Source organism: Bos grunniens, chromosome X (genome assembly GCF_055505025.1).
Source record: "Bos grunniens cultivar Pamir isolate PY7600 chromosome X, Bosgru_T2T1.0, whole genome shotgun sequence".
Classification (NCBI taxonomy): Eukaryota; Metazoa; Chordata; class Mammalia; order Artiodactyla; family Bovidae; genus Bos; species Bos grunniens.
In genome coordinates, this window is record NC_141194.1 from 53987324 (window position 1) to 54007266 (window position 19943).

General features: G+C 40.5%; 1 protein-coding gene across 1 annotated transcript in view; it reads left to right on the forward strand.

Moving 5' to 3' along the window:
* SHROOM4 (shroom family member 4) overlaps positions 1-19943 on the forward strand; it is a 268987-nt gene that overhangs the window by 239283 nt on the left and 9761 nt on the right. The window contains 4 exon segments of the mRNA XM_086388761.1: positions 14313-15125; positions 19384-19575; positions 19577-19814; positions 19816-19910. Of these exon segments, the coding sequence (XP_086244887.1) occupies positions 14313-15125; positions 19384-19575; positions 19577-19814; positions 19816-19910 (1338 nt within the window).

Here is a 19943-nt window from a genome sequence, read left to right on the forward strand (position 1 = left end):
CTTACCCTATCAGATTTTAAAGTTTGCCATAAAGTGACAGTTATTAAAACCATATGATAGTGGGTTGAAAAAATGTCAAACAGTGAAATTAAATAAAAAAGAGAGATTCTAGGAACAGATTCTAAGACTACAGAGCACATTGGAGGCAACTGTGAACTGCAGAAAGCAATCATCTTTCTTCAGTAAATGTTGGGAACTGTAGGTATCAATATGGAGAATAATTAACTTAGAGCTGCAGCACATACAATACTCTATAGTATAAATTTCAGAAAGCAGACCAGTGGAATAGCATATTCATTCCAGTTATGGATGGAAGATAAATTTGTGCCTATTAAATGGAGGATATCATCAGAGACAAGATGGATGATTGTTATATAAAAGTTGGGGAAAGAAACTTTTGTACAACAAAATGTAATAAAAAGCTAAATAAGAGAATGAGAAAAATGTCTGGGGTCAGCATCACAGATAACAGTTGACTGTCCAAAAAATATAAAGAATGGATACAGATTATAGAAGGTCAGCTTTCAGATTCAGCTTCATAAGGGACAAAGAAAATAAACAGCCAATTTACACTTGAGGAAATAAAGACAGTAAAATCATTGCATGGAAAAGTACAACCTCTGTACCAATTAAACAAGTACAAATAAAAACAACTTCAAGGTATCACAATCAGCTTATTAAATTATCAACAGTTGATTGAAATTATAAATAGAAATTACAAAACCCTATCTTGACAAGACTTGAGGAAACAGTATGTGTTTCATGGAGCAGTATAAATTAGTTCAGTTTTCTTAAAAGACAGTCTAGAAATATGTGACAAGAGTTATAAAACTGTACATACTCCTTGATCTAGCATGCCCCCCAAGGAAGTAACCTAAAAAGGGAAAAGTAACTTGTTTAAAGATATTTGTAGTAGTGCTATTTATAATCATGGAAAAGATTTACCAATGTAATATATCATGTTGGTATAGAATATAGCCATTAACTATGATGGGTATCCAAATATTGGGTCTTGCACAGATTTGACTACTTGTAATAATATTAACAACAAAAAAGGCTAAATTCTAAACCATGTTGAATCTGATAGTAGCCATGTACAAAGAAGATTCAGAAAGGCATCTGGTAAAATGTAAACAGCTGGAGCTGAATGCATGTGGTGTTCTTTGGGTACATGTCAACTTGCTAGAATTCATAACAAAAAAGAAAATCTGAAGAAGAGGCAACCCACATTGGTTTGATGTAGGCCTGCAAAGTTAAAGATCAAGGGCTTTGGAAAAATCCCTGTACCAATGACAGATAGTGTTATTTAGCAGCCATGCTTGATCTCTCAGCTAGAATTTGTTTTGCTAGAATTCTCCATCAACTAGCATTTCTGCTTATCTGTCTTGACTTTTCTGAGGCAGTACATCACCAGACCTCTGTGAATCTTCAAATTTGTCACCATCACTACAACATAGAACCTCTCCCTCCACTCCCACTAATGAACATTTTATTATCTGACTTAGAGCCATTACTTTCTCAAGACCTTTACATTTGCTCTTCACTTCCATCATCAGCACTAGTTGGCAAGTAGTTTGCATTACAGAGAAGCATTTTTTCTCTCTACCAGGGTTACTGTGCACCTGTGTACCTTGATAGCAAATAGAGACCCATCAAGCCACATTAACATGCGAATGCCAAGTGGTTGACTAGCCTCCCTCCTTTGCTTGGTGACTTGCCCTGCAAACCAGTATTATAATACCTTGCAAGTCAAATTCATACCCTTTGCATAATGATAAGTTACTACACTTCATGGACCTTTAGGGTTACTCTTAAAGGGTTAAAACCTCAAATGGTATATACATGCATGCCAAAGAACTACTCTATAATAATAATTGCCGTTCATAATTCAGCACCCAGATTGCCTTTTAAACTATTGGAGATAAAATTATGTTCTTTGTAACTTTGGTATTAAATCTATCCCCCTGTCTTTGAAATTCAGTACCTTAACACCTGGTATCAGAGAAGGCAATGGCACCCCACTCCAGTACTCTTGCCTGGGGAATCCCATGGACGGAGGAGCCTGGTAGGCTACAGTCCATGGGGTTGCAAAGAGTCAGACACGACTGAGCGACTTCACTTTCACTTTTCACTTTCATGCATTGGAGAAGGAAATGGCAACCCACTCCAGTGTTCTTGCCTGGAGAATCCCAGGGACAGTGGAGCCTGGTGGGCTGCCGTCTATGGGGTCGCACAGAGTCGGACGCAACTGACACAACTTAGCAGCAGCAGCAGCAGCAACACCTGGTATACATGGGCATTCAAATATACAAAAATTGCTCTCTCCCTCTGGCACATCCATTGTTTAACAGTGGTGGGGCACTGAATTTCCTTAAATAGCATCAAGATTCCCAGAGCTTTGTGGACCTCCAGTATACTCATTTTATTTTGTAAATCTTCATCCCACTTGTCACATGGGTGGTATGTATATAGTTAATTAAAATTCCTTTTTGTTTTAAGAGTTTTTAAAAATGGGTTTATACCTCTTAAGATACCCTAGTAAGTTGGGAACCTGGAAAATAATGACTGATTAAAGCAGTGTATCTCAAAGTATGATTTGGGAGCAGCAGTACCATCATCATTCTGAAAATTGTTAAAAATTAAATTTCTACACCTTGCCCTAGATTTACCAAATCAGAAATTCTGGGGATAGGATTGAGCCACCTGTGTTTTAATAAGCCTTCCAGGTGATTCTGATGCATGTTTAAGTGTCAGAACCACTGGCTATTAGAGAATAGAGCCTCAATAACCTCAGGCAGCCTGATCTTCTGTTAAATTGTGCTGGTGGATATCAAACCCTCCTGACATCTCAACAATACATTATGTGCACTTAAAATGTCTTTTATTAAATCTTTTGAGAAGGTTATGAGAATGCTGAAGAGTCAGCATGTTGTGCTGGCATAAACCATGGGCATTGGAGTCAGATGGACCTTGGTTGTAACTTCTCCTGGCTGCTTACGTTGTTTAACCTCCCTGAGTCTCATTTCTAACATGGGCAAGAGAATGCTCAAGCCACAAGATTGTCTCAAGGATGAAATGAGATCAAGTCTCTTAACTGTCCAGCCCTGTGCCTGACACATGATGGACTTTGAGTAAACAAGAGCGATCGCTACCCTCCGTTAGCACCATGTTTGTGACACTACATAGAATTCAGAGGAATAATGGGAAAACCTTCTTGAAAACTCCAAGCTGGGGTCATTGGAGAGAGGGATCTAAGCTTCACCCAAGATAGCCACAATAAAGCAAGGACTTCTCAGATCTCTTCAAAGGACACTTTGCACCAGACTCCTGGGAGCTGTATCATGCCAGAGCAAATCATGCCACTTGTGTTTGCTGTTACCAGACTAATTGTTCCTTACTTGAAGTTCTGTGGCCCCAGAGGTAGAGAAGGGTGGCAACAATAAGCGTTTTGGGCCCTTCTCCCTCCCTGTGTACCCTCCTTGTGTCTCACTTCCTGGATCTTGCAAATATTTCCTTCAGCAATAAGCTGGGAGTGGCTGTTTCTCTTGGAGCAGTCGTATCTTTTAGCTCCTGAGAAAGGGGGAAGGGGAGATGGAGCTGGAACTGTGCCATCTCGCGGCTGAGATCCTGGAATGCCAAGCTATTGTGGTGAGGTTAAAAATAAAAATTCCAAACAAGAAAGCTTCAAAAGGCCAAAGGAGGCAGGGGGAGACTTTTTCAGCCTCTGCAAATATTAGTTTTCATTTTCAATTACTATGAACCCCTCCCCAAAGAAGATTGTAACAAAAGGGGAAAATCTATTTATCAGAAGCACAGTCTACCAGTGCCAAGAGGAAAAGAGAATAACAGCCCAGGACTTGGCACATGATTTGCTTTTGTTTTTGAGATGTAGTCTCCTTGGCTGGTGTCAGCAAAGCCCTTTCTCAGACTTAGCTTCCATGCTTCCTCCCCTCTCTTCAGCAAGGAGCCAAAGTCTTTGAGAACACCTTGTGATGAATGTAGTGCGAGTACCTTTTGCCTCACTCCAGGAGTCCTTGCTTCAGTGTGATTGTCCCTTGGAGCCAAATAAGGCAAGTTCCAGTCCAGACACTACTACTACTCAGTAGCTGGTAAAATTAATTTCCCTTTCTAAGCTTCAGGATCCTCATTTTCAAACTGGCAGTAATGGCATAGTTACTTCAGTGAGCTTGTGTGAAAAGTAATAGAAATACATAGGCAGAAGTGCCTACAACAGTGCCTGACACATAGCAAGCAATAAGTAAGAAACCATAGTTCTTTTTCCTTAATGAAGTTCCTTATCCTCCACTCTAGGGAAGAATCCTTACTTGTTCGCAAAGAAAACTGTAGATTTCTATGCATATAGGGCCTCTAGAGAACACTGTTCTTGGTTTGAGCCTGAAACACTTCAGTGGAAGCCTCCCATTCACCAGTCTAGGGCTTCCCAGGTGGCACTAGTGGTAAAGAACTCACTTGCCAATGCAGGAGATGTAAGAGACTCAGGTCATGATCAAACCCATGTTCGATCCCTGAGTCAGGAAGATCTGCTGGAGAAGGGAATGGCAACCCACTCCAGTATTCTTGCCTGGAGCATCCTATGGACAGAGGAGCCTGGCGGGCTATGGTTCATGGGGTTGCAAAGAGTCGGGCAGGACTGATGTGACTTAGCATACATGCATTCATCAGTCTACTTCAGTTGTTAGTGCCTGGAAAGCAAGGACTATGGGTTTGGCTCCCCTTAGATCTGGTCATCTTGCACAGTGTAATACTGAATGACAGCTTGGAATGACATATATACACATTGGCCCAGCTGATCTCTTTGAGGGCAGTCCTTACCCTTTTCTGGAGTCTTGCCTATTTCTGCTCCCCTCATGTAAGTGACTCTAAAAGGTTTAGGCTGCCCTTATACAGACCATGTTGGTGGGAGGGATGTGCTTTTCAAATTCGAATTTATGCAGAGAATAGCAATGTCCAGGTTGCCTTGCTGGAGCCCCATGCCACGGATAGTGTTATAGTGCCATGGATTGGGTCACTGAATGTCCCTACAAGAGTGTGCTCTTTTCTTCCAACTGGTTCTGGAGTTGGCTACTTAGAGGTAAATTCTGTAAGGCTGACATAACTGATTAATGCCTAAACAAAAAACAACTTAGAATATATAGTCTTATTGTTCTTCACACTGCTTTTAAGCCTAAACTTGGCTTTTATTCTTTCTCCTTTTTAAGTAGTTGAGAAGAGTGAGTAAATGAACCTATGGTTAAAATCCTTGTTAATCTAGTGCCTCCTGGCTCAGCAACCATGTATCTGAGCTAAGACCCAAGTTCTCTTTGTTTCTTGGCTATTGAGTAGGGCTGAACATTAACCAGAGGATGGTGCAGTTCAACTCTCTTGATAAGAACAAGGAGTAGGGCTGAAGCATACAGAAGTGAAGGTTGTACACTGCACAGTTTGTATAATCATTTGCAGGGACCCTGAGTAAGTGACTTCACTCTAACAATAAGTATCCTAGTCATATCCGACTCTTTGTGACTCCATAGACTGTTCCCTGCCAGGCTCCTCTGTTCATGGAATTCTCCAGGCAAGAATAGCATTCAGTTCAGTTCAGTCACTCAGTCGTGGCTGACTCTTTGCGACCTCATGAATCACAGCATGCCAGGCCTCCATGTCCATCACCAACTCCCGGAGTTCACTCAAACTCACGTCCATCGAGTCGGTGATGCCATCCAGCCATCTCATCCTCTGCCGTCCCCTTCTCCTCCTGCCCCCAATCCCTCCCAGCATCAGAGTCTTTTCCAATGAGTCAACTCTTCACATGAGGTGGCCAAAGTACTGGAGTTTCAGCTTTAGCATCATTACTTCCAAAGAACACCCAGGACTGATCTCTTTTAGAATGGACTGGTAGGATCTCCTTGCATTCCAAGGCACTCTCAAGAGTCTTCTCCAACACCACAGTTCAAAAGCATCAATTCTTCAGCACTCAGCTTTCTTCACAGTCCAACTCTCACATCCATACATGACTACTATAAAACCCATAGCCTTGACAAGACGGACCTTTGTTGGCAAAGTAATGTCTCTGCTTTTTAATATGCTATCTAGGTTGGTCATAACTTTCCTCCCAAGGAGTAAGCATCTTTTAATTTCACGGCTGCAATCATCATCTGCAGTGATTTTGGAGCCCCCAAAAATAAAGTCTGACATTGTTTCCACTGTTTCTCCATCTATTTGCCATGAAGTGATGGGACTGGATGCCATGATCTTCATTTTCTGAATGTTGAGCTTTAAGCCAACATTTTCACTCTCCACTTTCACTTTCATCAAGAGGCTTTTTAGTTCCTCTTCGCTTTCTGTCATAAGGGTGGTGTCATCTGCATATCTGAGGTTATTGATATATCTCCCAGCAATCTTGATTCCAGCTTGTGCTTCTTCCAGCCCAGCATTTCTCATGATGTACTCTGCATAGAAGTTAAATAAGCAGGGTGACAATATACAGCCTTGATGTACTCCTTTTCCTATTTGGAACCAGTCTGTTGTTCCATGTCCAGTTCTAACTGTTGCTTTCTGACCTGCATATAGGTTTCTCAAGAGGCAGGTCAGGTGGTCTGGTATTCCCATCTTTATCAGAATTTTCCACAGTTTATTGTGATCCACACAGTCAAAGGCTTTGGCATAGTCAATAAAGCAGAAATAGATATTTTTCTGGAACTCTCTTGCTTTTTCCATCATCCAGCGGATGTTGGCAATTTGATCTCTGGTTCCTCTGCCTTTACTAAATCCAGCTTGAAGATCTGGAAGTTCACAGTTCATGTATTGCTGAAGCCTGGCTTGGAGAATTTTGAGCATTACTTTACAAGCGTGTGAGATGAGTGCAATTGTGCTGTAGTTTGAGCATTCTTTGGCATTGCCTTTCTTTGGGATTGGAATGAAAACTGACCTTTTCCAGTCTTGTGACCACTGCTGAGTTTTCCAAATGTGCTGACATATTGAGTGCAGCACTTTCACAGCATCATCTTTCAGGATTTGGAATAGCTCAACTGGAATTCCATCACCTCCACTAGCTTTGTTCGTAGTGATGCTTTCTAAGGCCCACTTGACTTCACATTCCAGGATGTCTGGTTCTAGGTCAGTGATCACACCATCGTGATTATCTTGGTCGTGAAGATCTTTTTTGTACAGTTCTTCTGTGTATTCTTGCCACCTCTTAATATCTTCTGCTTCTGTTAGGTCCATACCATTTCTGTCCTTTATCGAGCCCATCTTTCCATGAAATGTTCGTGGTTCTGTCATTTATGAATCACCTTTGCATGTACCTAGCATCATTGCTAGATCCTTTTTATATGGTTAATCCTCACAGCAGCTTTGTAAGATAGATATTTTACTAAAACTGAGATAGATAAATTTTGCTCAAGGTCACAAAACTTTTGGGCTCTGGAGACAGATTTTTAAATTTTACTGGAAGTCAGACTCAAGTCTTTCTAAACACTGTGTTCTTTCCAGTCTGCTTTGTTGTCTTCCCTGTGCCCTGGGAAGGAAAGAGTGGTAAATTTAATGACTATCACAGAACAGGGTTATTTCTCACCAGAGCTACAGGACATTGACCCCACCAGAACCTTTGGAGATGTTGCTTTCACCACCTGCATCTCATAAGATCTAGATTGGAGATGAAGGTGGGGAAAAGTGGGAGAGGCAAAGACAGAAGGTAGGAATGTGTGTGCTGAGGGTTGGGGCACATACTATATAGATGGGAAGCCAGCCTAACTGTAACAAGTAACTCTATCCCCAAACCTCTTCCCCCAAACCACAACACTCTCATCTTTTTCACCCTGGATCTTTGTAGAAACAAAGATACTATAGAAATAGTATGACCCCTGAAATATTGATATTAGAATCCCTTGGGGCAGTTGTTTATAGATTCCTGAGGTATTAAATCTCAATTTTTAGAGGTGGAGCTGAGGAATTTGCATGTTAAACAACATCTTCAGGTAATTCCAATTAAGAGCTACTTTCATTAGGAGCAACTGCCCCAGACCAATGGTTTCCAACTTTTTGGATCATGCACCCTTCTCAGAAAGGGTCTTTTGAACCTTTAATATGTGTTGGTAGTTTATTAATAAATTCCTTATATCTGCTAATGTTCTAGTATTTCTGTTTTACATGCAAAATGGTGAGTTTTGCATTAGTATTCTTCGATGAAAATAATCTCTGGTTTTCCTTTATGTATGTTCTAGTCGCTGGGTTTTGGTGTTGATGTTATACAGGATTCTTTTCATCTCCCTTTATTCTCTAGATTCCAAAATCTAGAAAGGGTAAATAGCATATGGGTTGTCTGATGCTTAAGATTGGTAGAATTAACACTGGTGGCTCAGACAGTAAAGAATCTGCCTGCAATGCAGGAGACCTGCGTTCGATTCCTGCGTCAAGAAGATCCCCTGGGGAAGGGAATGACTACCCACTCCAGTATTGTATTGTTGTCTGGAGAATTCCATGGACAGAGGAGCCTGGTGGGCTACAGTCCATGGGGTTGCAAAGAGCTGGGCACGACTGAGTGACTAGCACTTTTACTTTCTTTCAGAATTAACACAAGACCATGGGAGTATAGGGCTTCCCTTGTGGCTCAGCTGGTAAAGAATCCGCCTGCAGTGTGGGAGACCTGGGTTTGATTCCTGGGGTGGGAAGATCCCCTAGAGAAGGGAAAGGCTACCCAGTCCAGTATTCTGGCCTAGAGAATTCCATGGAATGTACAGTCCATGGGGTCGCAAAGAGTCAGACATAACTGAGCGACTTTCACTTCACTCACATGAGAGTATGCTATCTTTTGGTCAAATTTATCAATTTTTTTTTCCCTATGGTAACTGGTGGTTTAGATATTTTCATTTTTCTGGAATCAGTTTTGGTAATTTTTGTTTTTTTAGAAAACTTCTAAGTTTTCAAATTTGTTTTCATAAAGTAGATCAAAGTGTTCTCTTACTGTTTTCATTTAGTCTGTAGCTGTGGTTATTTGTCCATTTCTAATTTTGTGCATTTAGGGTTTTTAATTAGCAAGTGGATAATCTGTTTTATGGTTTTTTCTTTTAAAGAAAGTTGTTGGCTTTAATTATTAGTTCTAACATTTGTTTTCTAGTGTATTAATTTCTGCCACTAGATTTATTTGCTTAGTTCTATTTTTGTGTCTCTTAACCTTCTTTTGTTGAAAGCATAATTCATTTATTTTGTTTTTATGTATTAATGTAAGTATTTAAGACTATCATTTTTTTAACCATTGCTTTAATCATCCATATTCTCTTACTTCTGATATTTTCATTATTGTTATTTTCTAGGTAGTCTACAATTTTAGATTGTCTCCTTTTTTACTAGAGTGGAGGATATTTTCTCCCTTTCATTTTCTATGTGCTAGAAATAATTGTTTTTCATTAATTTTTAATGTTATTGTATTGTGACTAGATACAAGTCTGTGTGTATTAGTCGCTCAGTCATGTCTGACTCTTTGTGACCCCATGGACTGTAGCCAGCCAGGCTTATCTATCCATGGGATTCTCCAGGCAAGAGTACTGGAGTGGGTTGCCATTTCCTTCTCCAGGGGATCTTTCCTCCTCAGGGATAGAAACTGGGTCTCCTGTATTGCAGGCAAATTCTTTACTGCCTGAGCTACAGTAGTAGCTCTTCTACTTCTACTTTTTGGTTTTATATGTAGTCAATAAAAAAATTTTTTAATGGGCCCTTAAAAAGAAAGTCGAGTCTGTTTTTGGTATATGAAGAAATTTAGATTTTTTTTCATTACTTTTTGACTATCATATCTGTCATCAGCTGAAACAGTCTCATATTTTGTTTCTGCTTTTTTCTACCTATACATTTTCTATATTTTTGCTTTATGAATTTTGATGCTATATTACTTGGTACATAAAGATTCAGGATAATTAGATTTTGTCTTTTTTAATCGTTAATATTATAGTGTCCTTCTTTGTCTTGTTTATTACTTTTTGCTTTTACTTCAACATTTTAAAAATTATATGAGTGTCATGGCCCCTGGAATTTTTTTAATTACCTCATTTATTAAATATTTATGAATGCCTACTATGTGCCAGGCACTAGGTATCAGATGAATGACACACACAAGATCTCTGCCCTTGTGGGAATGTATGCTCTGAGAAAAACAAAACAGAAAAAGGATAATTAAGGATAAGTTGTCTCTATTTTAGATTAGGTGGTCAGGAAAGACCTGTCCGCCCGATAGCATTTATCATCCTTTTACTTCACACTCACCGTCTTGTTTGTTTGCTTCCTGACCAGGGGAAATGGCAGGTGGAACAGTTTGTACACAAGGAATTTTTATAATCTTAAGAAGCTAGAGGTGGGCTAAGGTCCAAATGAGAAGAGAATGGGGAATGTGTGGCTATGAATTTCTGATCCACATGAAGGATGAGCTAGCCAGGATGGGGACTGGAAATGAGGGGAGTGAAGGAGATTTTGCTTTCCATTCTGTCTCATTTTGGCCACCATTATGTGTATTATTATTTTTAAGGAAATATTTTCAGGCTCCAACATGACTACTGAATGGGTATTCTGTCTGATGGTTTAATTCAACTGTTGGAATTTCCTGTCAGGAGGCAGTACTTAGCATGATGCTGATTGCTCACAGGCTAAAGCAGGAAACCAGATCTTCTGGCTTAGAGAGTTTAACTCTTCAAACTCTGAGACTAAAGAGATGTCCTTTGCTTTGGTCATTCTTTATTACACTGAAGTTTGACTTTTTATACATATTTAAGTAAACCTAGACTTCTTTTCCTTGGATATACTTTTCTATTACAAGATGAGAATTTCTTATTTCACCTCACAAGTGACAGATTTTAAGTTTTCTGATAGTTTTTTTCTTATAAGTATATAATATATACATATATAACACATATATTAACATTTTATACACACACACCCCCTTAACTCTTGAATCTGGAATTTATTTTGATATATAATATATGGTACAGCTTCAAATAACACTGCTTCTCTGCTATTGTCTCAAAAATATATTAATACATCTTTATCTTCTTGTTATGGAAGGTGAATTATACATTTTTATAGTTTGATATTAAATATGTCTCTGGACTTTCAATTCCATTCTATTAATCAGTAAAACACTGTTTTAATTACAATTGCTTTATATTATGCTTAATGCCTTACTTAGCTCCCATTCTTCTGTAGCAAAGTATACATTTCATTATACAGTAGTCCTCCCTTATCTGTGGGGGATACATTCCAGGACCCTCAGTGGATACCTGAAAACACGGATAGTGCTGAGCCCTATATATACTATGTTTTTTCCTATACATATATACCTATGATAAAGTTTAATTGGGTGGTGTGTGTTAGTCACTCAGTTGTGTCCAACACTTTGAGACTCCCACTACAGCCTGCCAGGCTCCTCCGTCCATGGAATTCTCCAGGCAAGAATACTGGAGTGGGTAGCCATTTCCTTCTCCAAGGGGAATTAGGCAGAGTAAGGGATTGACAATAATAATTAATAATACAATAGAACATTATAGACATATTCTACAATAAAAGTTATGTGAATTCTCTCTCCTTGATCAACTTCCCAACTCTGCCAGAAACATGGCAGTGGCTTCTTCATTGGCAGATGCAGCCTTTCCAGTAACTTTTATGTTTTTCAGTACAAACCTATTCCTGAGTCTTTATAACCATCCCTTACTTACAATAGTCACTTATTTCAGGGAATCCCTTGCTGAAGTCTTCATATAGGCTTCGTGTTTTCTGGTGTAACACGTTGCTGTCAGCCGGAACATGTTCTCCATTTATGTCTTGCATCCACAAATGTAATGCCTTTTCATCTTAACTAAACCCTTCTCCTGCACTGTGGCCACAACTTTTGCACTTTGAGGTATGATAGCAGAATGAGCACAGGTTTTTTTCCTCTCATAATTTGACAGATAGAAGATTCATTCTTACTATAGATCTTAGCAACCTCAGCATTTGTTCCCTTTCTTTATTAAGTCAAGAACTTTCACCTTTTCACTTAAAGGAAGATCTTTATGGTTTCTCTTTGGCAGATCTAAATTGCCAGCATCACTACTCTTGGGCCTTAGGGCCATTATTAAGTAAAATAAGGGTTACTTCTACACAAGCACTGTGATACTGTGACAGTCCATCTGATAACCTAGATAGCTACTAAGTGGCTAATGGGTGGGATCCACTGGACAAAGGGATGATTTACATCCTGGACAGGATGGAGCAGGACAGATAGAGATTTCATCACACTACTCAGAATAGCACACAATTTAAAAGTTTTAGTTGTTTATTTTGGGAATTTTACATTTACTGTTTTTTGGACTGTGGTTGAATATAGGTAACTGAAGCCATGGAAAATGAAACAGTGGATAAACGGGGATTGTTGTATCTTTCTTTATTTTGCAACTTAACAAAAAGCATTCTACAGTTAAAAATTCCTGTTGAAAATTCTGTTTAGAATTGCATTAGAAGGGTATATTTAAAATCCAAAATAGCAGATACTTCTGAATGGCCTGCTTGATGTTTTTTGGCACGAGAATATGGACAGAAAGTATACATGCCAAATTCATGATATAGCTTGCACGTAGAGAGGCAGCAGGGTTATAGAAGTAGGGGGTGAAACAAAGGGGTATTATTTATTTATTTTAAAAATTCATGGGGAATTCCCTGGTGGTCCAGTGGTTAAGACTCTGCCTTCCAATGCAAGGGACATGAGTTCAATCCCTGGTCAGGGAACAGAGATCCCACATGCTGCACTGTATGGTCAAAGCAATAAATGAATAAAATTTAAAAACTAAAAATCATGAAACATAGATGGCAACATATTAAAATATCTTAATTCTGGGAAGTAGGTGGGGATATTTATTGTAGCAATCTCTGTATGTTTTAAAACATTTGAAATGTTTCACAGTTAAAACAAAAACAAATGTAGCAGGATAACTACACTTGCAAGCCCCAGAACACAGCACATTCAATCTGAGTGAGTGGGGTGGTGTGTATATCCAGACTTTGGAGCAAGACTCTCCATGTTTAAATCTAGAAGCAACCTAGATGTCCATCAGCAGATGAATGGATAAGAAAGCTATGGTACATATACACAATGGAGTATTACTCAGCCATTAAAAAGAATACATTTGAATCAGTTCTAATGAGGTGGATGAAACTGGAGCCTATTATACAGAGTGAAGTAAGCCAGAAGGAAAAACACCAATACAGTATACTAACGCATATATATGGAATTTAGAAAGATGGTAACGATAACCCTGTATACGAGACAGCAAAAGAGACACTGATGTATAGAACAGTCTTATGGACTCTGTGGGAGAGGGAGAGGGTGGGAAGATTTGGGAGAATGGCATTGAAACATGTAAAATATCATGTATGAAACGAGATGCCAGTCCAGGTTCAATGCATGATACTGGATGCTTGGGGCTGGTGCACTGGGACGACCCAGAGGGATGGTATGGGGAGGGAGGAGGGAGGAGGGTTCAGGATGGGGAACACATGTATACCTGTGGTGGATTCATTTTGATATTTGGCAAAACTAATACAATTATGTAAAGTTTAAAAATAAAATTAATTAAAAAAAATAAAATAAAATAAAATAGGGGAAAAAAAAAAAATCCTAGTTCTGCCACTTACTGCTAATAGCTCTGTGACCCAGAGCAACGACTGGGTTATAATTGTAATAGATACTTCCTAGACTTGTTGTGAGGATTAAAGAAGTTAAGACATGGAAATCGCTTAAAACCATGTCTGGCACCTAGATGTTAGCTATCAATGTTATATATCATATATTAGTATTACTAATATTTTTTTAATCCCTCATTTTTTTAAATTTTATTTTATTTAACTTTACAATATTGTATTGGTTTTGCCATATATCAAAATGAATCTGCCACAGGTATACATGTGTTCCCCATCCTGAACCCTCCTCCCTCCTCTCTCCCCATACCATCCCTCTGGGTTGTCTCAGTGCACCAGCCCCAAGCATCCAGTATCGTGCATCGAACCTAGACTGGCGACTCGTTTCATATATGATATTATACATGTTTCAATGCCATTCTCCCAAATCATCCCACCTTCTCCCTTATATGGAATTTAGAAAGATGGTAACAATAACCCTGTATACGAGACAGCAAAAGAGACACTGATGTACAGAACAGTATTACTAATATTATTACATTTACTACCTATATTATATTGTTTTGTTGCCATTTTAAAATTTACATAAATGAGGTTATCTAAAGTTATGGGACCATCTGCAGTGTGCTTGTTTTATCCAGCCTTCATCTGCTGTTTTGCAGGGAAATGGCTCATTCCAAGGCTAGCTTTTCATGGGCAACCCCATTCCATCCTTGCCTTGAGAACCCAGCACTGGACTTGTCAAACTACCGAGCAGTCTCTTCTCTTGACCTCCTTGGAGACTTTAAGCACTCCTCCAAAAAAACAGAGGAAACCTCCGTTTATGAAGAGGAGAGCTCCCTAGCCTCCATGCCTCGCCCGCTGCGCAGCCGTGCCTTCTCAGAAAGCCACATCACCCTGGATCCTCAGAGTTCCCAGGTCTGGGAGCAGCATAGGAAGGAGCTCTTCAACAAAGTTGATGAGACCCAGCCAGATGCTCTGGGTGCCAGGAAGAAGGCCTTTCCTCCTCCTCGTCCTCCTCCTCCCAACTGGGAGAAGTACAGGCTCTTCCGTGCAGCCCAGCAACAGCAACAGCAGCAAAAGCAGCAGCAGCAAGAGGAGGAAGAAGAGGAGGAGGAGGAAGAGGAAGAAGAAGAGGAGGAAGGGGTAGAGGAGGAGGAAGAAGAGGAGGAAGCGGGGGAGGAGGAGGAGCTGCCACCCCAGTATTTCAGTTCAGAAACCACTGGTTCTGGTGCCCTCCATCCTGAGGAGGTTCTGGAGCAGCCCCAGCTTCCGGCCTTTGGCCACCTGGAGGCCCCGAGGCAGGGCTCACAAAGCCTCCCAGCAGAGCCAGAATCCTTTGCTCTGCGTTCCAGTGATTTCCTGCCTCCAGTAAGGGGCCACTTGGGATCTCAAGCTGAAAAGGCTCAACCCCCTTGTTATTATGGCATTGGTGGGCTTTGGAGGACATCAGAGCAGGAGACCACTGATTCCAAGTAAGTGCTTATGAAAGACACTAGGTCCCTGAAGAGGGGGCAGCATGAGTTTGAATTCCATCTCCACCATTTGCCAGCTGTATGACCTTCGACTGGTCAATTAAACTATTCCCAGTCTCATTTTTTCTCACCTGGAAAATGGGCATGATTCTACCTATTTCACGTGGTTCTTGTGAGAATGAGGATAATCCACGTAAAGGACATAGCCCCATGCTTAGCACATAGTAGGTGCTCAGTAGGTGGCTCAGACGATAAAGAATCTGCCTGCAGTGCAGGAGACCCAGGTTTGATCTCTGTGTCAGGAAGATCCCCTGAAGAAGGGCATGGCTACCCACTCCAGTATTCTTGTGTGGAGAATCCCATGGGGTCACAAAGAGTCAGAGTGACTAACTGAGTGACTAACCCTATCCTAAATAGCACTATTGAGATACTGTATTTATTTTTTCTAGTTTGTCTTTAAGGTACTCATCAGTTTCTGGCCCCTGAGGGAGAAGGCATTAAACCTTTGTTGCCTTTTCCAGAAGCCTGGTTCAAGTCCTCTTCTGCCTTTTCTTTTGCTTGCTCTCTAGAATAAATCGCCAGCTCACAACCTGACTGCCTGGGCTTCTAAACTCTTCCCCTGTGCCCAGTATCAAAGGTGTTCCTGGAGTTGACCATTCCTTACAACAGCCAAAGGCATTCTTTTCACCTTCCACTTTATTCATCACCCCACCCTTACTTCCTCTGCCTCTTTCCTCTGAAGCATTTGCTTCAGCAAGCAAATGGTACTACCAAAAGTGGTAGTTGACAGAGTTAGCTGTCTGGGCAGAGAGGCTGAAGCAGGAGTGTAGTCTGACTGGAGAACTGTTCCCTTCACCGTGCCCATGCTCAGCAGCATGCCCCACACTGTGTGGTTGTCCTCTGTGCTCCAAAACAAGAGCTTTGACTTTCAGTTCTGCTAGTCCTCCTGCAGAGAGCTCCACCCACTCTCTGCAGGAGGTGGGGATAAGGGGCAGGTGTCTATCCTTTAAGTGCTTTCCTTAAATAACATTACAGAAGGAACTTGCCTGAGTTTTGTTGCTATTAGAAGTACCTTGTTATTGTGTCTTTTACTGATGGACAAATCTGTTACTTGATTATCTGGAGCTGCTGCTGCTAAGTCGCTTCAGTCGTGTTGGACTCTGTGCAACCCCATAGACGGCAGCCCACCAGGCTCCACTGTCCCTGGGATTCTCCAGGCAAGAACACTGGAGTGGGTGGCCATTTCCTTCTCCATTGCATGAAAGTGAAAAGTGAAAGTGAAGTCGCTCAGTCGTGTCTGACTCCTAGCAACCCCATGGACTTCAGCCTACTAGGCTCCTCCATCCATGGGATTTTCCAGGCAAGAGTCCTGGAGTGGGTTGCCATTGCCTTCTCCATATCTGGAGCTAGCTAAGAAGTTTTCCAGCCTCACATGCCACAAGCCCAGCACTTACAGGGCCTGGCTCCCAGACATGGAGATCTCTTATCAGATCTCTAATGGCTCTTTCTCAAGTTGCCCATCTTTCTGAAAGCATTCTTATTGTAATTAGAGAGCATCATGGAGTTTCCATGATCTATAGTGAACTTTGTTATGAGTAAGAAATAAAGTTTTATCATTTTAACCCAATGAGATTTCTAGGTTGTTTATTTATTACAACAGTGATGTAGCCCAAAGTTAATAATACAACACAGATGGGGTTTTGATCCTGAACCCAAGTTCTAGTATTGACCACTTGATTCCCCATCTCACTGATTATGATAGAAATTGCAGCTCCTTGAATACCTAAGGCTACTCTTAAAATCCTGTGCTCTAGGTCTTCTAATAATTTTATAAGTACCTAATATTCTATTAAACCCCATTCTTTGAAAATACACAAAAGAAAGCTTTGTGGAAAGTGACTGTGGATTGTTATCTATCACAGCAGGGAAAAGGTAAGCCAACATAGCACATAATCGACACTTAATATTTTGGAAGAGGGAATGAATAAATGAATGAATGAATATGTATTAAGCATATGCTATATGCCAGACACTGCTTGTCATTTTAAATCTATTATTTCATTGAATCCTCCCAATGACCCTATGAGCCCTTATCCTTATTTGATGAATAATGAAACTAAAGCTGAGTAAAATAAGGGACTACTTAACTCTGAATTACACAGAAAAGACTCAAAGCCAGATCTGACTCTAAAAATCTATGCTTCTTTTCCCATTCTGGGCAGCCCCTCTCAGGGAGCTCTGGTTCCTGCAGTAGCCAGGCCTTCACTTAGATCTCATGTCTCCTAGAAGGCAATGTGCACCAGAGGTAGTAAAGCCCCAGGCTTACCCCTTCCAGCCTCCTAGTCCTTCCTCTTCTATGTACTTCCGTTCACTGTGGCACCTTGTCCAGAGAGAAGGAAATTGCTAGTACTAGGGATTTTATAACTTAGTCTACAGATTTGTTTTTGCTTAATGACTGTGGGATGTGAGGGGAAACATTTGCACAAAAACCTGGCTTATGGTGGCAACAAATCAATTATATACGCTTCTTTGAGTGATGGAGATTTAAGGAACATCATTCCCAACATAGCTAATATTTCATTGCCTGTTCTCTGTGTGCCAAGTATTGTTCTAAGCACTTTTGCGTATTGACTGACTTAATCTTCACAACAAACCTATGAAATAGATACCATTAGTCTCCTACATTTTTTTAGATGAGGAAAGTGAGGCACAGGGATATAAAGTAAGTTGCAGAAGATCATAAGTAGCCAGAACCCAGATTGTCTGGCTCACTGTGCCCACTGCATCACCCCGGGAACTCCTCAAGAAGATCCTATTCCAGACCCTCAGAGAGCACAGAGTTCTACCCAGCAGGAAGTTTTTAAGGTTTTATAAGAGAAAGTAGTACTAAGGGCAAGTAGATGTGTAATATTTTGAATCTAAAATGTAAAAAAAAAAAAAAAAAAAAAAAAGACATCCTGATTTCAGCCAAGTTAAACTAGAGTATCTCTATAACCCACATACTCTTTTGTTAAAAAATGTCAGGATACACATAGAAGCAGGTGAGTGGAATTATCGAGTGTTGGTTAAATCTAATAACTGATTCAAGTACAGGTATAGTTTGCTTTATGGATTCTGTGCATTTCTTCTCAGTAGTCTGGAGAAGGAATCTGCTTTTCATATCAAATTTTGTTATCAAAGTCAGATTATGATCTTATAGATTTCCAATAACCTTTGCCCTATTAATGGAGTGAATGAGGAAAGGAGCCTAGAACATAGTGCCTGATATGATACACTATAATATAGTACAGGGCCATGTCTGCTAGGGAACTGAGTCACATCCACTTTCAAAATTTTTCTCCAGTTTTATTGACATATAATTGATGTATAGCTGCATTCTTTAAAAAAATAAAACTTCTGTGCTTGCTTTCAGTATTTCATAACTCTCAACTCACACACATGCCCTAAATATTTTTCTTATATAATTCTTTTAGGAATTCCCTAAGTTCATACATTCATATTCCCTCTAGAACATTCTCTCTTCTCTGCTAACATATAATCCAGCCAGAAAATTCCTTACATGCAGGGTTTTATATGACGTCAAGTTGTCCCTTTGGCAGTATAATATAGTGGCTAAAAGCACAGATTCTGGAGTTAGGTCACCTGGGTCTAAATTTTGAATTTGCCATCTACTGTCTGATGACCCCGGGAAAGTCACTTTACCTCTCAGTGCCTCATGTTCCTTATCTGTAAAATGGTTGTCCTGAACATTACATTTTATATCTATATTTACACACACACACACACACACACACACACGTCTTAGGACAGCTCCTGGGCATAGTAAGCACTATGTGAATATTAGCTAGTAGCAGTCTTATCCATGCTATTAGCTTAAAAACCTACACATAAAATGAATACCTAGGATGAGAAATATTGGCATGCCTAAATTTCTTTTGTATGATGAATTAGGAGACAGCATAGTGTGAATCAGTAAATAGCTGTGGAGCCTTTTACCCATTATTTTTGACCTTTATCTAAGAGCTGCAAATAGCTGCAAAAATGACTAATGAGTGTCTCCTATTTTTCCTTTCAAACTGCTAGAGGTTAGTGAAGGGGCAGTGACACAGACAGGTGGAGGGTAGCGGTGGCTGGGAGGCAGCAAGAACATAGTGGGTATGGGTCTCCCCCTTACATAAACCATAGATGGAATTATTTGCCTCTCCATTACTGAACCCTAACACTGAAGCATTTCTTCTCATTTCTTTCCTCACATCAGACCAGAAGCTTTGATGGCGGAAGAGTCCAAATCCAAACCAGCATGGAGCCAGAGCTACTTCTTTCCTGAGGAGCAGTTCTCTTTCATGGGCTGGGGCTCAGATAAGCAGCACCTCAACCCTTCAGGCTTCAGTGAACCCAAGACAACAGGGTTTGCTATTACACTTGTCAAGTCCATGGGCACCACTTGTTTTATTCCCATTTTATTCTGCAGCCATGGAAGAGGCTGGGGCCATTGGGGATATACCAGAAGTGAAGAGATGTTATCTCTTCTCAGGCCAAAGACCTGCGCCACATCAGGCAATCTCAGAAGAGCTCACGAGAGATGTTGTACACCATGACAAGTCTCTGGCAGGGGTACTAAACCCAGCCTCCAACATGGTGACAATTGCTGAGGTCCTGGGTGACCTCTTTGCTGTGGGAGAACTGCAGTGTGTGTGTGTGGGGGGGGGGTTATTTCCAGCAGGAGTGGCACCGCCAAGAAAGAAGAAATGATGAGGGTGTCCAGGAAAGCCATGGGATGCTTTTGTAAGCCAGCAGACTAGATAGACCTGGGGGTGG